The sequence below is a fragment of the Rhinolophus sinicus genome, linkage group LG10, assembly GCF_036562045.2.
Source record: "Rhinolophus sinicus isolate RSC01 linkage group LG10, ASM3656204v1, whole genome shotgun sequence".
In the NCBI taxonomy this organism is placed as follows: Eukaryota; Metazoa; Chordata; class Mammalia; order Chiroptera; family Rhinolophidae; genus Rhinolophus; species Rhinolophus sinicus.
Window position 1 is genome coordinate 80,860,863 of NC_133759.1, and position 20,707 is coordinate 80,881,569.

A 20,707-nucleotide genomic window follows, 5' to 3' on the forward strand; every position below is an offset into this window, starting at 1 on the left:
AGTTCTCCCACTTATTCTCAAACCCAGGAGTTTATCTTTCTTTTTTTTCCCCAGGACTTTTTTATTTCCAAGTCAAGTTGTTGTCCTTTCAATCTTAGTTGTGGAGGACGCAGCTCAGCTCCAGGTTCAGTTGCCATTGCTAGTTGCAGGGGGCGCTGCCCACCATCCCTTGGGTGGCCTTGGGGGCCCCAGGAATTGAACTGGCAACCTTGTGGTTGAGAGCCCTCACTCCAACCAACTGAGCCATCCGGGAGGCAGCTCAGCTCAAGGTGCCGCCATCCCATTATTCCCCTACAGATCCCTGCCTCTCCAGCCAGGTGGGTACACTCTTTTATGTCTCTGCTCACATCATCCACCCGCCACTCATGCTTCCTACCTGTCCTCTTTACTACCTAGTCAAACATTATCTCCTTTTAAGTTATTGATTACAGTAGTACCTCGGTTTTCGAACGTCTCAGTTGACGAACATTTTGGTTTACAAACGCCGTAAACCCAAAAGTAAGTGCTTTGGTTTTCAAACACACCTCGGAAGTCAAACGTGTCACGCGGCTTCCGCTGAGTGCAAGATCCTGAGGTCTAGCTGTCGGCTGTTTTCGAATGTTTCAGAACTCAAACGGTCTTCCTGAATGGATTACGTTCGAAAACCGAGGTACCACTGTAGTTCCTACCTCTGGTGCTGTGACAAAACTAGAATGGAACAGGTTCTAGAAAAGGGCTTCTCATTCCAGCTCCAGGCCAGCCCTTGAGAGCTCTTCCCAGCTCTGGGTAGTGCCAACTTGGAGACAGCTTGGCGAGTCTTAGCCAGAGGTGAGGTCCCCATTGAGAAAAGAAGGGAAGCCAGCGCTGCAGAGTGTTGATTAAAACCGAGCCCTGGGCGTGGAGGCTGGAACAGGTTTGCAGTTCGTTTTCCATTATCTCCACTCCAGTCTGAGTTTTTCACTGCAGCCAGTTCAGGCATCTGATCTCTGAGAGCTGAGGCTGTGCCACTCTGCTAAGTACCCTTTATTAAACCTCAGGGAGAACAGGTGGATGGAGGAAGCAGAGGAAGAGGATAGGGGCCTAGGGTGAGCATTAAGCATGCAAATGCTTGTTAGAAAGCGCACGGCCAACAGCTGCTCTCCATTACCACCCAAGTCCACAGATTGAAAACTGGACCCCAGCCTGCTCCATCCGGGTAATGAAGGCCAAAGCCCAGGCAGAGATGCTCTGGAGACAGCATGGAGCTCAACCAGCTAGTGTCAAAGTGACCTCGGCCTTGGCAGTGGCTGCCCTAGAGGTCATAGGCCTTCCTGCCCTGGCATCCCGTTACCCTGGAGGTGAGGGGGTTTGGCTGCTGAGGGGCCATGGTCAGCCATCCTGGGAGAACTCCAAATATGGGAAATGGGGTCTCTCTGAAATGCAGAGATTTAAACTGTACTCATGGAGCCTTCTGGTGCCTTCATGCATTCCATCTTTTTCTCTCCAAGTACAGAGGAATTTGGAATGTCAGAAATTGCTCCAATAGGCCTCAAGAGGCCTGGCATCCTGCTATGCCCCAAGCAGTTTCCCTGAGTCATATTACCAAGGAGTAAAGGAAATGCTCAGAGTGGAGAACGCTGAACAAAGGCAGGGGAGGTGGCAATAATGGGTGAAATGGGCTGGAAGTATAGGAAGGGAGGAACAAATGAAGTTCTCGGGGAATCCCCAGAAGACCTGAAAGCCTTCAAAATGGGGGAGGAAAGCATTGTGCAGAAGGAGATAGCACCAAAAATAAGCTCTGTTGAATACCTCATCCTGAAAAAGTGCTGGAGACAGCAACTTGTGTTCAAGAGAGGAGACAGACTACCCCACCACCACACAAAAACCGCAGTTTCCTCTGTGCATCCGGCCCCTGCTCCACCTTTCCAGCACCGCACTTGAGCCAGGAGGAAAGATCACCCAACAGAGGCTCCAAGCTATACCCCACCCTCAGGCCATTACCTCCTGGTGACAGCCAAGAAGTCCCACTGCACCACTCTGATGAGCCACAGGAGCTTGTGTGTGTGTGTGTGTGTGTGAGAGAGAGAGAGAGAGAGAGGAGGATGGGCTGGAAGCAGGTCATGCTCTTGTGAACCTCCTGGGAGATGAGAGGACTCATAAGGAAGATCCCTCCAGACTAGGGAGAAAGGGAGGGCCACCTGCCTCCCACCCACAAGGCACTGAGAGCTTTGCCCCTTAGTCCTACCTCAACTGCTGCCTGTGGATTAACAAAAAGTCCATCTGGCCTTCATCCCCGGTTCCTGGCACAGAGTTCCAAAACCCTTTCAATTTCCTGAGTGATACCGTGTTTCCCCGAAAATAAGACCTAACATGATTTTTAGGTCTTATTTTAGGTCTAACAGAAAGTAAGCCCTAGCATGATTTTTCAGGATGACATCCCCTGAACATAAACCCTAAGGAGTCTTTTGTAGCAAAACTTAATATAAGACACAGTCTTATTTTCGGGGAAACACGGTAGGAGTACCTTTTTTTATCCTGAGTTTATGCTAATGAGATGACTCTTGGTGAGAGGCCTTTAGATAACTTTAGGATGGGGGCGGGTAACCAGAAAGACCAAGGGTAACCTACATCCAGGGAGGGGAAGGGGGTTGGAGATTGAGTCCAATCACCAATGGCCAATGGTTTAATCAATCAAGCCTATGTAATGAAGCCTCCATAATAGCCCCTGAACAACAAGCTTAAGAGAGTTTCCGGGCTGGTGAACACACAGAAGTGCTGGGAGGTGCTGAACCCAGAAAGGGCACGGAAGCTCTGCACCCCTCCCCCCATATCTTGCCCTACGCATCTCTTCCATTTGGCTATTACTGAGTTGTACCCTTTACAACAAACCAGTAACGTAACTGAAGTGTGTTCCTGAGTTCTGCTGGCTGTTCTAGCAAATTATCAAACCTGAGAAGGGTATAGTGGGAACCCCCAATTTACAGCTAGTCTGTCAGAAAAGCACAGGTGGCCTAGAATTTGCAACACATCTGAAGTAGAGGCAGGGGCATTAAGCCATTAAACTGTGGGATCTGACACGAAGTCCAGGTAGACGGGGTCAGAACTGAAGTGACTTATTGGACACCTAGTTGGTGTCGGAGGATTGGAGAGTCACACTGCCCCCTGCGAGCTTGTAGCCAAAGGCCTCACGGAGACAATCCTGCAGAATCGCCCAGACCGGAGGCAGGTGCTCCCTGCAGACAGATGTCCAGGGCCTACAGGAAATCAGACTCCTCTCCTAAATACTTGAAACAGAGCTGTTGGTCTACTATAAACGAGGTTTTTAAAATTCAATTCCCTCCTATTGCTCATGCAGATCTGAAATGATCTGACCAGATGGCTGGTGCTCTATAATTCTTGGATTGCTCTCATCGGTTGTTGATGATTTGGATTTTTCTTTTCCTTTTTTTAACCCCTTCACATGAACATGTCCCTGCATGGGCTTCCGGCACGCTACCATCAAGTGGGCTCTTTGTGCTAATGCTAATATTTCAGAAGCTCTCACAGCCTCCGGGAAGTCAGCTCAGGTCAATAAGGGGTCCCAGGTGTGAGCTTCCTCGAGCCCACATGGGGGCAACAGGCAGTACTGGCTAAGGGGCAGGGCACGGGGGTCATCTGTCCAGGCTGCCTTGTTGCCTCCACTTCTCCTGCAGGTCCCCAAGGAAAAGAAGGCAGCAAATGCATATTTTTTCAAATGACAACTGCAGCCACTTATTGAATATTTCCTATGCGCCAGGTCCTGTGTGAAACATTTTACAGACGTTAATCTTGTTTCTGTCTCATCATGTCAGCTCTGTGAAGCAGATATTTTCATCCCTATTTTCAGATGAAGAAACTGGTTCAGAGATTCTAATCAATTTGACCAAGACCACACAGCTCAAAAGAGAACTGAAGGTGGGATTGGAGGTTTAGCATTATACAATTTGACTCATTGTTCCACCAAGATCTCAGAAGAGAGAGAAGGCACTCGCCTCCCCACACCCATTCTTTGTGCCCTCACTGGGCACAAGACACTTCCACCACCACATCCAACACACTCTGGATGTCTTTTTCTGTCTCTGTTATCATCCGTGAGACTATAAGATGATGGAAGCAGGGTCATGTCCCATTTACTACCCAGAGAAACAGTACGGCACAATGGTTAGGAGCTCAGACTTAGGGCCAGACAAAGCAAGGTGGGAATTCTGACTCTACCACTTATTGGTTGCTTGGCTAAGTCAGTTCTCCTCTCTGAGATTCACTTTTGTCTATAAAAATGAGGGAAGTTATAGCACCTGCCCGCAAAGAATGCCTGGCACAGTCGATGTTCAGTAAACGTGAGCTATTGTCCATATCTCTGACTACCAGTACAGCGCCTGGCACAAAACAGGATCTCAGAAAATGCTCAGGGAGCAGAAGCTCCATCGTAGAGGGCTGTGACCAGCTTTCTGCAATAACGAGTGCACAGGCAGTGACCTGGGTTTCAGGGGGCCTCAACCCCAGGACAAATTCCTGAGTCCCCTGCCCAGAATCCATAGGACTTGCCAGCAAACAGCTTTCCTCTGCTTGCTTGGGAACAGCTGATGCTGAATCCACACTCAAATACTTGCTGTGCCTCCATAAGGTGAGACAGATCCCAAAATAAACCAGGGGAGAGAGAGACAAGAAAATCACTTCCAGGAACAAGCAGCTCCCAGTGAGGATGCTGACAGTAATAAGAGGCAGGCAGACTAAGGAGAGTGGCCTGCAGCTGCTCGACGGCTGAGCGCCTGGGCCTGGGGCGCGATTCCCACTGGGCCTGGGAGGAAGGCCCATGAAGTCATGTGTTAGTCGCCTGGTACTGCAACCTGTGACTGGAAATCTGCCTTCAAATGAGCCCAGGCCACGTACCCCAGTGTCTCCTCCCTGGAAGCCTGAGCACAACAGAGCGGAGGTCCTCCCTTCAGAGACCTGTCAGGGCAGACGGTACTGAACTGGGGTCAACACAAACCAGCCACTTGGCCATTTTCTGAAAAGTCCCCAGAAGATACATCGCCACCTTCCTGTGCCATGTCCCTGACTCTCAGGCCAGAAATGCTGTGCCAACCCCTTCTGCTCCCTCATCAAAAACCTCAGTGGAGGGAGAGAGGGAGTGCATTTCATGGCTGTGAAAGTCTCTCCTTCTCATCAAAAGCTCCCTTCCCCATCGAAGGCCAGAAAGGGCAGGAAGGCTACACACTCATGCACCCTCACTGGTAACCAATTCTACAATCAAGTTGAATGGGTGGCACAAATGGAGAATTTACCATTTAAAATCAGAACTGCTGCATAGTAAGTGATGTCTTCATGTCAAGAATCCTCATAACAGCCTCTGCAGCAGGAAGAACAGGACATTTCCCCACAACATCAACGGGGAAACTGAAGAGCAGAAGGATTCAGTGACTTGCCCAAGATCCCCTAAGTAGCAAAGGATTTGAACCCAGAACCAGTTGAGTCTAAAGTCTGTCCCTTTAACCACTAAATTTTACTACCTCCCCATTTATATACCCATCAAAAGTTCCCAGGACTGACTACGTTCCTTTAACCTTCAGGTAGCTGTGTTGGAAGCTCCCAGGCAGCATTCCAAATGTGGTGAATTAAATATTATATTCTGATTGAAGGCAAGTACCAGCTATACACCCAGACCACGGAGAGGTCAATTTCCTATCAACAGACAGACATACAAAACCTTCTCAATATACACAGAGAACACCTCAATCTTATACCAGGGCCTTAGAGAGTCTTGTCTGCCCCCACTGGCCTGACTCCCCAGCATCAGACTCAGAATGACCTCACATCAGACACGGAAGCCAGAACAAGCCTCTCACCAGCCCCTTCACTAGTCCTACTCTGGGGGTGAGTATAGGCAAATAACACTTGAGATGGGCAGGCGCTACTGGGTTGCTTTGCCCCCTGCGCTGTGGGGCCCAAGTATCTGTGCTCAACCACAACACACCAGCCTTTGGGACAGCTTCTAGGGAATGTGGAGCAGAATTTACAAGAGGCTCTTGAGAAACGAGAAGGCAGAGGGTGATGTCAATGGGGCTTCAAGTTAAATGTAAAAACGAGTGTTCCACTCTAATTCTCCAGGAGGCACTCAGAGCCCTCCGCTGCCCTTGTCATCCATGCGCGGGCTCTCCCTCCCCACGGCTGCAGAGAGGAGCTCTTTGTTTAGCCATTAACAGCAGCCCCACTGGCCAGAAGGCTGGGCAAGGGCCCTGGGTCAGAACTTTCAGACTTATCCACAGGAACAGAGAGGCTAGGAGGGGCAGCCAGAGGACATCGACCTCCGTCTGCTCCAGGCATTTGCCTGGTTTAAAATGGTACAAGCACCTTTAACCACATAACACCAGTGGGTACAGCCCACTTCTCCTACTCCCCACCTGAGAACGCCTCTAGTTTCAGTGCTCAAGGACCAGGGGCTCAGTTCTCAGGGAAGCCAGGGGAGGGGCGCCAGGGGTTGGATCTGCTGAAGGCAGCTCCTCTGCTCCTAAAACCTCCCTCTACCCAACACCATTAGCTCCTACTTGGCTTCCTTGGTGCTTCATCGCTCTTCTGTGGCAGCAACTACCCGCATGCAAGCCCAGCAGGAGTGATATTACTACCAGAAAGTTGGCTGGCACAGCAAACACTGCCCCTGCCAGCACAGCAGCAATGGGGGCAGTGAAGACAGTATCGGTGAGGAGCTGAGGGAACTACACTGTGGCAGCTGCCAGGGCTCGCCATCCGCCTCGCCACAGTGTAGAACGCAAACCGCCTACTCCTGAGAACAGGCCCAAGTGTCACCACGCTGGGACTGCAGCCAAAGACAGCCGGGACTAGAAGGACAAAGGAGAAAAGGTAGGTCCTGGATCCAAGGTCAATGCCATAGAACGAGTTAGCTAAAGGACAGAGGTCAAGTTATAACCTCTCTGACGTATGTTTTCCTAGGAAAATAAAGGCAATAACAGTTCCTATTACTGTAAAGATGGAACAAGATTATGCACATGACGTACCTAACACAGCCCCTGAATATGGTCAACACCACAACTGTGGGCTCCTTTCATTATTATTTTAAGCCCTGGGCCCAGGCTCATAAAAGGGTTAGAAAGTTGTTCCTTCTGAGGATGCCCCATTTAAAAACCAGGCCAGGACCAGCCCCTATTTCTCGGCACAGGTTCCTTCAGCAAAAGAACACTCGTGCCCCGCACCAGTGCTCAGGACTCCCCTGTGAACAATATTTCAGCAGCACTGAGCCGAGCAGAAGAGCCTGAAATAGCACTTGCAGAGCGAGGCACATGTCATTGCCTCTCCTGTGCTTCAGAAGTGCAAGGAGAGAAAGTTTTCAATCACTTGCTCAGAAAGCTTGGCCACCCACCACCTGCCTTCTTTCCAGGGAACTCAGACGCTGCAATCTCTGTTCTGCTGGAAAATGGAGGTCCCTGAACCCGGCGGCAGCAGCCACCACTCCGAGGGACCACACTGTTCCCTCCAACAGGCCCAAGAGTGGCTGCCCTTCAAAGCAGCCCTGTGGGGACAAAGGACATGCAATTTGAAATCAGAGTGTATTTCACAGGGACAGCGCCGGGCTTGATACCTGGCCGGAGGGCCTGCCACTCGTGGGTCGGGTGAAACACCTCTAGAAGCTCGGAGTCCAGCTCCTCCTCTGCGGCAGTTTCCTTTCTCTCGGTTTTTCTGGTGCTGCTCTTCTCTGGGTTGGTCAGCGCAAACTCCTTCAGAGAAAAGAAAACACAGGGCATGAGCCACCACAGCTAAATACAAGCAAACAGAAAGGAAATGGCCCGGGGTGGTACTCTGTCCCCTCCATGCCCTTCCTTCCCTCCCCAGCCATGTTTGGACTTTTCACAAGCTTAGCCTCAGAACCAGTGTGAGTGAGGCAATTCGGTTAAATGAGCGCAGCAGATGTTGTGTGTATATAGCACTGTTGTACATGCATAAGGAAAAAGTCCACAAAGTTCCATACTATCTCTAGGGGGTTAAGGGAACATACTAGGGAAAGAGGTTGGCAAAGGAGACAGTAAGAGCCTTTTGCTTTTGATATTATATTATACTGTTTGATATTTAAAACTCATACCTATTACTCTTACAATTAAAAAAAGACATATAAAAAATATATATATATATATATATATACAGATATATATGAACAGGAGAATAAGGCCTCAAATGGCCACCCCAGATGTACAAAAGCTAGCAGCTAAGGCCCAACTGATTCCTAAGCAGCCTAGCAGGGCACAGTAAGGATCTGGCAATTCCCCAGGGTGCCTATGGGGCATAAATGACCATTTGGGACATTCCAATCTATGGAGAAAGGGGTGGAAGTGGGAAGCTGGGAGTCCAGGTGGACTGAGGAAGGGAGAAGCCCAGGTTGGAAACCTCTTCCTAAAACCTGTTTCCTTCCACCCCATGGAGAGCACGAAAGATTAATGAGATGGTGTCGGTGGATCACTTTGAGCTCAGGAGACAGAGATGCAAGATAAATACAAAGTATTATTCATTTTGCTCCTCCTCAGTCTCCCATCCTTCTGTCCCATTTTTAAACCTGCTCTTGCATAAACACAGTAAGGCCTCAGGAAATTGGAACCAGAGGGTTCCAGAGCTCTGGGAAATTACATTTAGGAGGGCAAGAAGGAACCCACACTAGCACACCAGGTCATTTCAGCCCTCCCACCTCCCCCACCATCACTTTTCCTCCACCTCCCCTAATCATAGGTAAGTATATTTCATGGATTCCTCCTATGAACACAAACCTGTGCTAGGTACTTTACATAGATCTCATTTTAGTTCCTAACAATTCTAACTCTGCATGGGAGGTAACAATGCACCTCTTTCAAGCAGTGCCCCAGCTCCAGATAGGTACCCCCACCTGCCTGGATCCCTCAGGTCTGATCTTTAATTAGCTGTCAGAGGAAAGGTTAAGATGTTAAGGTGTTGGTGGATAACAATGTAAAGCCCCTCTAAGGATTTTTACATTTTAACAAGAAATAAAGGCATGAAATTCAAATGGCAGGATTTCAGATCTTGTTAAGGACCAGTAAGGAAAGTATCTTGAGCAAGAAGAGGCCCTCAAATCATGTCACAAATAATGAGAGGCATTGACTATATAGCATAATAGTTAAGAACTCAAGCTCTGCATCAAATAACAGAGCTTGATGTTCAAATAAAATTCAAATCCCAGTTTCTTGTGACTCTGGGAAAGTTACTTAACTTTCCAAGCCTCAGTCTCCCCATTTGTAGTGATAACAACATCTAACTCATATATTAGATGAAAAACTACCTTGTAAAGTATTTAGTACTTTACACAGTACACCACTAGCTCTGTGTACACGGTAGCTATTACTCTTGTAAAGGCAGTCATGGGTTCCAGTTTAGATGAGTCTGTGCTGTGACATCCAACAGAGACTACACAATATGGCATTGTTTAGGCAGATCAAGTTTGGGTTGTGGTCAAGTGTGCAGCCTAGCCCCTCAAACCTCTCCTATCTCTTCAACCTGATGTTTGCACAAATCTGAGCTCAAAAAAAAACTAGGAACAGAAGAGAAGAAGTGCTTGTGAGACTAAAGAGCAGACAGACTGGCAGGAGGCACCCTACAATCTGAGGGCATGGGCATCAACCTTCTCCAGCTGAGTTTCTAAGGACAGGCTCTGTGTCAGTCTCTTTCACCACTGTATTCCCCAGGCCTAGCACAAGGCTTAGTTTGTAATCACAGAACAGAGGAAGGAAGGAATGCCGTACTCCCACAGGCAGGTATGTCTCTTGGAAGCCTTGGACTGAGGAAAGCCCACAGCAGCTGAGTCTGTTGGAAGCCAGGTACTAACCACACGTTCCAGAACAAAGACCACCTTGTCCACTGAGTACCAGGAGCCTGGGTGCTCCAAGGCCCAGCCCGTGATGGTCAGCCTCTGCCTGAAGCACCATACACTAGACTGTGGGGCTAGAAAAATGTTAGTAAAATTTACGTCAGAGGAGCATGGGTCAAATGCATCCCGTCCCTGGGCCAGGCAGGAAAGGATGCAAATGAGCAAGGTGGGCCAGATGGAAAGCAACAGGGAGTGATGGGACTGTGAAAACTGGGGCCCTCCTGCCTTGCCTGAGGAACGCAGCTGCTACTCAGCTGGTCCGCCACTGCCATGAAGGCATTCAACTTGAAAACAGAAAACCAGATTTTTATGTGTAATGTTTTTATTTTTAGAACACTAAGAGGGCCAAACCAAGCGTCTATAAGCTTTAAATTGCAACTCTTACGTTAGCATATCTATTAGCCAGGTAACTCCCGGCAGGTGTGGCTATAAGCAAGCAACCAAATTCTCATCATCAAGAAAAGCAGAAAGAGGCAAGGGGAATGGTGATGATGAGAATGTGGCAGAAAGCCCTTCAAAATCCAGGCAGGGCTAGTATTCATTCTGATGACTAGGAGCTGGGAAAGCCTCTTTTTCTAGATTTCTCTAACAAGGTTAACAGAGTAGGTTTAAAAAGTAGGATTAGAAGGAGGCTAATGAACCACTGAGTCACATGCTTCAAGCCCTAAGAAGGCCAAACGCTTTTGCAACAATCTTGTCACTGCTCAAGATGTTTTATGAGTTTCCTCTTACCACCTTTGAACCAGATGTTAACATTTATAGCATACCTCAGTTTTTAATGGGGGTGATACAAAATTGGTGCTCCCCTGTCCGACCAGCTCACCCTGTTCACCAAATCCGGCTCCAAGTGACTTTGGACTGTTTGCCCAAATCACATCTGGCAAGCACTGAGGGCAGTTCGGTCATATGGACATACCATGACTTAGACAGTCAGTTCAAAAGGGAAATTCCATAAAAGGTTTTGAGGAAAAGCAACATCACGGGGATGAGGTTGTAATGATAATAGCAGCTACCATTTACTAAGCCCTTACTATTAGGTTGGTGCAAAGGTAATTGTAATTCAAAAGGTTAAAAAAAGTTGCAAAAACCACAATTACTTTTGTACCAACATAATATATGCCCAGCACTGGGCTAAAGTGCCTTGCAAGCCTCACCACTTGTCCGAGTTTCATCTGTGAAGCACATACTTTTACTCCCATTTTACAGTGGAGGATGCATATGGGGCCTGTGCAAATCACACTGGCGGGAAACAGAGCAGAAATTTAAGTCCAGGCCTGCCTGACTCCAACGTTCATGCATGATTTCTGACTCACTCCTGTGTTTCTGTTCTTAGTCACGTGTCCTAATGGTTGTGCCCTGGACACTGAAAGAATGAAGCAGGGCAATGAGATCACCTTAGCCCATCTACCAGCACGGCCCCCTTCCCAAGGGAAAGCTTTCACGGACCGGGTGAGAAACCACAGTCCCAAAGAAGGAACAAGCAAGACTAGTCTCTGTGCCTGGGCAGTGTCCTGAACCAAGAGGAGAGAGAAAGGTGGGCCAGCCCTTGATCACTTGTGAAGTGAATCCCATGCTTTGGTGCCCTCTCAGCTGGCTTCTCAGGGCTCCCTTCAATGCTGAATGCTCAGCAGTCTCTTCTCCCTGCCACCAATTTCCTCTCAACTGACTGGCAAGAAATCCCAGCGAAGGTGTTAGCTGACAGCAGCTGACCATGTCACACTTCCTTGTGCTTGTATCTGAATAAGAGATTCTTAAAGATCAAAGCCTTCAAGATCCAAGAGAATGAGTGAATCTCTAATGGTAGGTTGATGGACGATGTGACAGAGACAGACTGCCAGGGCAACATTTGGGGACAGGAGCGTGCCTGACTGAGCCCTAAATGAAACCCTGGAAGCAGCCACCCCCTTACTAAAAATAACAGCTGACACTTATTGACCATCATTGACCTTACTGCGCCAATCCCAACGCTAGGTGCTTTGTATCTATAATCACACTGAATCTATTCTAAAATCTTAAGAGGGAGGAACCAAGACTGTTTTAAAGATAAGGAAAGGAAGCTCAGAAATGGTCAAAATGCCAAAGTAGGTGGCAAAACGGGATTTACCAAAGGTCTGTGCTCCTTCCACTGGATTCCACTACCTCCCTCATTAATCACTACCTTTCTGAAGGCCAGTATGCCACACAATCACATCACTTTCGGGGTCCACACTGCTCCTAAGATGTGGCACCCCAGGGAGGTGCCATAGCAAGAGGCGGGAAGGGACGCTGGCTCCAGATCAAACCCCGATACACACAGCCAACCTTTCCTGGGTGGCCATTAACCTGCACAAATACCCTCTGGGAGGACCGGGCCAGGTCTCCAGGCTCTGAAGAAAGGACCATGAGCACCAGCACCTCCCCCACCGGCATTTTCACTGCTGTGAAGGTGGCTGGCTGCATAATGTGGATTTTAAATGCCATCAGGGCAGCAATTTTTATGGTATGAGAGAAAAGATGCTTCAACTCCTACTTCTGTTTAGCACATGATGAAAGATTATGACAAATGGATACAGCTTAGGAACAGACATAAGGATAAAAGCAGCTTCTGTTGATGAAAGTCAGTATTAACATTTTTCTGAGACTAGACTCAATAGAGCTAATATAAATGGGCCAGAATAATTATGACTCTGAAAGCTCATCTATTTGGTTGGACTATTATCCAAAAGGGACTTACTAACACACAGTCCTTAAGTAAATTCATCAGCACGCTTTTGTTAATTGTGCATCTGCTAAAGCTCATGATGGGGAGCCCCCAGATCCTCATGAGCTGCAGGTTGGGAGGGGACACAGTTTTGATCCCTTGAGGCACTTGGGTGCTTTTCTGGGCCAGGCTATGCCAAACACAACCCCAGCCTTCATGCTGCGGCTGGACGATCCCATACATAGGGGCCAATGGGATCTTATTCGCATTGTCCTTGAAGAAGAGGCCAAAAAACCAGCACCAACAAGATATTAGTCAGAGAACATTAAAAGTTCAAAAGGATTCACGACTCTTAACTGTACATTCTCTCCTGCTCCACAAAGTGGGGGGAAAGGCAGAGAGAAAACAAATGACTTCAGAGAGAAAGTGGAAGTTTGCCATGAGCCAGAGGTGAACCTCGCTGAGCTGCATTGTTATTAAATTCATCACAATTGTCATTTGCATTTCAAGGCTCTCCAGCTCCAAAGCCTCCAGCACTTTAGCCAACATTTAGTGGGAGCCCCTGGGGTTGGGGAAGGTGGCCAGGGGAGGGTAAAGCTGTCAGAGCTGACAGTCAAGGCTCCTCAAGGGAGGGTGGAGAGAGGGCACTGGGAGCTGGTCAAGGGCAGACTGTTGCTGGGCAGGCCAGGGAAACAGGGCCAGGCGCCTTAGCATGTGCAGCTGGGCCAAGGGCAGAACGTTCTCGGGCATTCTGCTCCTGCTGTGGCAAAGACAGAAATCCTAAGCAATGAAGTCTAGGTTAAAGCAGAGAGGCCTGGAAAGAACAAGGAGAAAAGGACAGAGGAAACGAGGATACAGAGATATGGATAGACTGAGAAAGCACAAAGAAGAGGGGAGCAGAGGAAGAAACAGTCCTACTGGGTGCTCACCACAGGCAGCCAGCTCCTGGGGAGAATCCTGACTTTCCCAGCTCTGCCACAAGCTGGCTGTAGGATTGTGGCCGAGTCACTTAATGCCTCTGAACCTTAGTGCCTTCCTTCTCAAAATGAGGATAACAATTGTAGCTGTCTACTTCATAGTGTTGTGGGGGGATTAAATAAAATACATATAAAGCACTTAATAACAATGTTTAGTACATGGTAAGCTTATTATTCTTCTTAAATAACAACATCATCATCATCATACTTTCCCCAAAGAGAAACTGCACCATGAGCTTTAAACAGAGGCCAGAAGATTCAGGGATAGAGGGGAAGAAGTACAGAGACTCTGCCCGAGCACTGGCCAGATTCCTGTAAGAAAATCAAAAGCTCAGCGCACCCCCACAGCAGCCCTGGTGGCGTGGAGGCTTTCTTGGAACCAATCGGGATCCGTCTCCTTGTGATAAGATACTTACTGCGTTCTGATGACTGAGGCAGAAGGTGAAGCAGGAGGCCCCCAGCAGCCCGAGCAGCAGGCCCAGAGGAGCCATCCTAGATGGGGACAGGCCCTGGCGAGGCACAGGGAGACCTATCGAATGTAAACACAGAAAACAGAAGGTCAATGGGAAGCTGGGGCCTGATCCCCCAGCACTGTGATTCCCACCATGGCACTTCCTCAATGGATGTCAGACACTTCCCACATAGAGGTATCATAGGTCTTCTCCCACAGGGGTAGATCAATCTGAAGTCAGCCTCCATCTCCCTTAAGGACTCTAGCCAGCCAAGGCGAGATATGCCTTTGTTGGAACTGAGTCAATCAGGACTCCTCCCTGAGCTGTAACAGCCCTGGTCCCTTCCTTCCTCATTATCAACTTGTTACCAAGTTATGTAGAGTGGTATTAGCTATGGTAAGGAGAAAGGAAACGAACCATTTGATTTGTGTGTGGACAGACACGGGTCCAAATCTGCATAAGCCTTTACAGCCATTCACTTCTAAACCATACCCGCTGTTATACCTGAAGACAGATGCCATTAGCATCCCCTAAACCAGCAGAGTTCAATATTCCCAAACCACAGCCTTTCGAATCACTTTTCAAACAGCCAAAGAAACCAAAGTACAGGCCCTAGTAGCTGTTAAAATTAAAATGATGGATGAAAAGATATCCCACGTTCATGGACTGGATTTAATATTAAGATGACAATACTACAAAAGCAATATGCAAATTCAATGCAATCCTTATCAAAATTCCAATGGCTTTTTTTTTTTTTTTTAACAGAAATTGAGAAGCCTATCCTAAAATACATATGGAATTTCAAGGGACCAGAGCAGCCAAAAAAAATCTTGAAAAAGAACCAATTTGGAGGGCTTTACTTCCGGATTTCAAAACTCACTACAAAGCTAGCGCAATCAAAACAGTGTGGAACTGGCATAAAGACAGACATATAGACCAATAGGATAGAATTCAGAGCCCAGAAATAATCACATATACGGTCAATTATTTTCAACAAGGGTGCTAACATCATTCAATGAGGAAAGGACAGTCTCTCCAACAAATTGTTCTGGGACAACTGGATATCCACATACAAAGAATGAAGTGGACCCTTCCCTTACACAATAAACAAAAAAGTAACTCAAAATGGACCAAAGACCTAAATTTCAGAGCTAAAACTCTTATAAGAAAACATAGGGGAAATCTTAATAACCTTGGATTTGGCAATACTTTCTTAAATATGACACCAAAAGCATAGGCGATAAAAAGAAAAATAGATAAATTGAACTCCATCACAATTAAAACACTTTTGCACATCAAAGGATAATATCAAGAGAATGAAAAGACAACCCACAAAATGGGAGAAAAATATTTGCAAGTCACATATCTGATAAGGGTTTAATATCCAGAATATATAAACAACTCCAATCGCTCAACATCAAAAAGACAAGCAACCCAAATTAAAAATGGACAAAGGACTTTCTCCAAAATGATACACAATGCCAATAGGGATGCGAAAAGATTCTCAACGTCATTAATCATTAAGGAAATGTAAATCAAAACCACAATGAGTTAATGCTTTCAACCTGCTACAATGTCTGTAACTAAACAAAGAAACAAAAAACAGAATAACAAATGTTAACAAGGATACAGAAAAACTGGGACCCTTGGACAGTTGCTGGTGGGCCCATAAAATGGTGCAGCTGCTGGGGGACACGTTGGTGTTTCCTCAAAAAGCTAAACATAGAATTACGATAGGATCCAGCAGTTCCACTCGTGTGTGTGTGTGTGTGTGTGTGTGTGTGTGTATTTTTTTTTCACCCAAAAAATCTGAAAACAGTGACCAAAACAGATACTTCCATGTGAATGTTTATAGCAGCATTATTCACAATAGCCAAAAGGTGGAAATAACCCAAGTATCCATCAACAGATGAGTGTGTTTTTAATGTGGTATATACATACAATGGAATATTATACAGTCATAGAAAGAATGAAATGCTGATACCTGCTTCAACATGAATGAACCTTGAAAACATTACACCAAGTTAAATAAGGTAGACATAAAAGGACAAATATCATATGACTGTACTTAACTGAAATGTCTAGAATAGGCACATTCAGAGAGACAGAAAGACTACAGGTTACCAGGGGAGTTACTGGGTACAGAGTTTCTGTTTGGAGTGGTGAAAACATTTTGGTCAGTAAACCAGAGCAGAAGTCAAGAGAACTTAGTCCAAATTGGCAAATGATACAGGAAAGACCGGCAAAAAGAAAAACAAAATAAAAGACACCCCACCACCACCATCAACCACCAAAAAAAAGCCTTAGAAAAATTCAGAACATGTCAGTATTAGCCCAGACCTGTATAAAAAGTTTGTGTTGATCACTCAGCCCCAATACACCTCATTAAGCAATTTACTCAATAGAGGCTTAACTGAATTAATTATGGGGGAACATCTCTTAAGAGCATGGAGTTTACCTTTTCTCTTTCCTGTTCCTGCCACACTCCTCCGTGTTCCACCTCAAGAAACAGGTCCTGTGCCATGAATGCAGTGGGACCGAAAGCCTCGCTTAAACCCACTCTCAGAAGTTACTGCCCTCGTGCCCAGCCCACACCTTCTCAGGGCAGACAGAAACTTTCCCTAAGGACATCTGGAAACACGAAGAAAAACAGCCCTGCTGGACCAGCACTGTGCTAAAAAAGCACAGCCAAATGGAAAAGCAAAGGCTTGGGAGCTATAAATAGCTGCTACACTCACCCAGCAGCAAAAGCCTTTGCTTTCTGCCAGCTTCTCCCCTCTTCTTTTTTGTCGACAAAATGGAACGGCTGAGTGCCACATGAGCTTCCCCCAGCAACCTGGCTCCCTGGGGCACCAATCACACTGAAAGCCAGGGAGTGAGTTCACAGCACAGCACTGGGGTCTGGACAGGTGCCTGGCCATGCCTGGCTGTGAGGGGGGTGGAGGGCCAGGCTGGGTGAGTGAAGATGAACAAGGGGCAGAGGCTGCCACATCAGGAGTGAGAAGGCTGGAAAGGGAGATGGGTCCCAAGATTCCTTCCTTATCCCTGCAGCCTTGGCTGTGGGGAAAAGGAGAATCAAAAATGAAGTGGGGAACTCAGCATTATCAAGACAACATACAATAAGTGAGAACAAAGATTATCCCCCAAAGCCACAGATTTCCCTTCCCCTACACGAGAGCATTCGTGTGTACATGCATGACACACACAGTTAGATGCACCCTCCTGAGAGCCAGAGATAAACACGGAACTGGCGCTGGAGAAAAAGATGAAGAGACAAATGAGAATGAAGAAGTCAAGGGCAAAGAAGACAAACGAACAGGAGAAGCAGGCCCAAAAGGGATGGAGGAAGAAGAGGCTGGGGTAGGTGAGGCATGAACAGCAGCCTCCCCACTTCCTGAAGTGGAAAGGGGAGAGGGATGGCGAGAGAAATGGCAGCTCCCACAGGGCTTCCAGCACCACTGTCTCCTGCACACACATCAATGCCTTTAGAAGCATTTTCTGCCAATACAAAGGATGAGAGATCGATTCGCAAATGGATCCTTCATCTCTCCCCAGTAATTCTACATAGGCTGCACACCTGACCAATTCACTGCCTCCATCTACTTTTTCCATGAAACAGGGAGAGCACATGCAGGGCGGAAAGGTATGTAGGGAGAGACCCTGGAGAAGTGGGGCAAGGAGAAAGGTGTGAGACAGTTTTCCAGGCTTTGCCAGGCTACTCGGAGAACAAGTGCAAGCTCTGCAGCAAGCAGGCGTGGGTATGGTATCCTCTTAGGGCCTGGCCGGCAGCCATGTCATCTAGTCTTGGTTCTTATTCAAGATGTCGTGGGTGGAGAGCACGCAGGCACAGTTTTCCCTGGGCTTTGTGCTGAAGCTGCGGGAAAGAGGGGAAAGAGGAAGTGGTACACAGCTATGTTCTGCCAGGATGGCCCACCATCTCAAGCAGGGACCTAGGCAGCAGCAGCAAAAGAAAACCTCAGACGCTGACATAAGTAAAGCCGAAGTCATGCCACCCCATGGAGGCACAGGTTGGCACACTCAGCCTGAGGTGAGCGCCCTCCCCAAACCACTTAGCACCCAATGACCCTGGGTTCACCGGATCGCCTGCCCCGGGACACGCTGCAGAACAAACCTTCGCATCACCCTCGGCTCTCAGTGGAGGACAGACTCCATCTTTACATTTCTAGTCTTCCTGTGACTTAAAATACCATCGCTCCATGCAGGAAAGGGGGACACAGCTCAGCGTTCCACCAGGAACGCTTTCCTTAGGTATCCTGGGCTTTGAGACGTCAGAAATAATAAGGTACTTGAGATGCCCATTTTCCCACCAAAACTGGCCACATGGAGGCTGTGCCTCTACTTAAACAGAGGCTGGAGGCTCTCGGCAATGTGTAGGGCCAGCTTACTGCAGCCCGGAGAAGATGCTTGGAGCACAGGTGAAAAGGGGCCCCTGGACTAGATAGCCTGGCCTCGCTGGCACCTCATGCCCTGCACTCAATTCAGACAGGAATGGGGGAGAGTATTGGGCCCTGTGCGAGTACGACATCCTCCCATAACTTTGTCTTCTCTTAAGGCAGAAAAGGACGGCAGGAAGCCAACAAAGGAAGGAGGAATGGGACCGCTGGATCTCTGGAAGCTTCTGACATGGCTGGCAGGCCCCATGGACAGTGGCTGCTCTCCAGTCGCAGGGCCAGAGCACAGGGAGAACAGGAAATGGTCACAAGTGTCCTCAGCAGCCTGGGTCACAGCTCTTAAACTCCATCGTATAAAATGCTCACATTCTTAATCTACAGTGTATGTCCAAGTATTTGCTTCCCCAACTCTTTGGGAAAAAGTGAAAGGGCAAGAATTCCTACCTTCATCTTATAAGGAGGAAACTGAAGCAAAGAGATAAAAATATTGGGTAGAAAATGTAGTACATAAAGAGTCAGACAGACCTAAGGCCAACTCTTGGCTCTTGCTGCCAATTCCTAGCTATGTGATCTTGCATACCACCTTCACTAGACCTGTTCCTTCCCTTATAAAATGGGTATAATAAGAGTTCCTACTTCAAAGAGTGTTAGGGAGGATTAAATAAAACAATGCGTAGCAAGTACTTGGTACAGCAGCGGGCACGTAGCTATCGCGCCGTCATTAGAGCACAGATGGCTTTCCCTTGGACCCACAGGCAGTTGGGGCCAGGCCAGGCAACCTGGAACAAGTCTCCAGAGCTCCTGCCTCCTGTAGACTCTACTTACCCTCTAGCTGACCCCACACCTCCAACTTCAAGACCAAAGCCTTTTGTTGGGTATCTACCCCCAGCAGGTGAAGGAAACAGATGTTAGAGAAAAACCCCACAGATAAAAATTGGAGAGTCCCAAGCCAGTTTTCTGCTGAGCCCCAAGGCAGACCCAGCCCCCTCAGTGCTTTTCCTGGCATACTCGTCCGAGTGTCCAGAGAGCCAGGCCACCATCATGTAAAACTACCAGCTGCAGGAACAACTGTAAAAGAATCTTCTGCTTTACAAACTGAAGGTTAGAAAATGAGCTCTTCCCAGACACACAGTCATTACTATTTATGGGCTGCACAGACTCATACAAACACACACACACACACACACACAGTCACTCACCTCTACACAAACAGAAGATCACTGCCTAATTTGAGCTGGCAAATATGAAGCTGAAGAAACAATACAAAGAGGACACTGAAAGGACAGCCCTGACAAGAGAGAACAATGTACCAAGGCTTAGGAAAAGAAATAGATTTTTAAAGAATCATTTGAAGGACAAGAGAAATAAGTTTGGAGTAGTCAGGCAAACAAGCTTTCTCCCCCTCAAGACAAACTAAACAGAAAGTCAGAAAGTAGACAACAATTAAGTGAAAAGAGCCTTTGAACAGCAAAAGCAATGTGGCTTCCAACCACCCAGCCCCTAACTGGCTGCAAGGCTGGACTTGGAGCATCCGTTAGACACTGACCATTGACGTCATGGGAACAGGACCTGCCCCAAATATTGATGCCATGCCTCGGGCCCAGCAAATGGGAACTGCCCTCCATAAACCCAAGGCGCCCAAGAAGTCGTTAGAGGACGCTGCTGGAGGGTAGAAGGTTCACAGCAAACCCAAGCCTCTACCTGACCCCAGAGCTCCAAAGCCAAACCCCACTTGTGCAGCCTATAAGGGAGAGCCCAAGAGAGGCCTTTCCAGTGGCAGCACAGGGGCAAGTGCTGGCCCCACCAGAGACCACACGGAGCCAAGAAGGGCTCCGCAGGCCCAGCTAGGACTAGTAGTCGCCTTAGAAGGAGGGCAACACAGGGCGGGGTCAGACAGGGAGGTAGCATGCCTGACCCCTTCTCAATATTCTGCACCCTAAAAGGGGAGGACGTGACCAATCTGATCCCTACCCTAGTAGGGAAGAGAACAGATCTTCAAGAACGTAGCTAAGCGTATTAGCAAAACCTGCAGCCTCAGAGACAAAGACAGTGGCTCCAGCTAAAAGGAATCAAGTGACAGGCAGAGCGACTGAATAAAAGTGAGCCCAGCCTGGCCCTCTCCAGACCTATCCTACTCAGCCACAGCCTTCAAAGAATCTGAACGCTGGAAAGGAGCCTAAAACTCAATCTTCATCTGGACTGCTAAAGATCCAGAAGACACAGCAGGCATTCAATATCTATCTACATACAGAATAACCAGAGTTCAGTGCTTTTACGCACAGAGCTTGTCAGTGGATCCAGGAAGGCTCTGGCAACTTCATAACTGTTGA

At 47.8% G+C, this 20,707-nt stretch overlaps 1 protein-coding gene across 4 annotated transcripts in view; it reads right to left on the minus strand.

The window, feature by feature from the left end:
• The window catches only part of SIL1 (SIL1 nucleotide exchange factor), a 183,624-nt gene that overhangs the window by 123,857 nt on the left and 39,060 nt on the right, over positions 1–20,707 (minus strand). For 3 of the 4 annotated variants that reach the window (XM_019740406.2, XM_074313593.1, XM_074313592.1), the window contains exons 2-3: positions 13,930–14,042; positions 7,571–7,706 (exon numbers count right to left, since the gene is read on the minus strand). In XM_019740406.2, coding sequence (XP_019595965.2) covers positions 7,571–7,706; positions 13,930–14,004 — 211 coding nt within the window. In that variant the 5' untranslated portion in view covers positions 14,005–14,042. Of the gene's footprint in view, positions 1–7,570; positions 7,707–13,929; positions 14,043–16,423; positions 16,571–20,707 lie in introns of those variants that run through there. The other variant, XM_019740405.2, reaches the window with a different exon arrangement.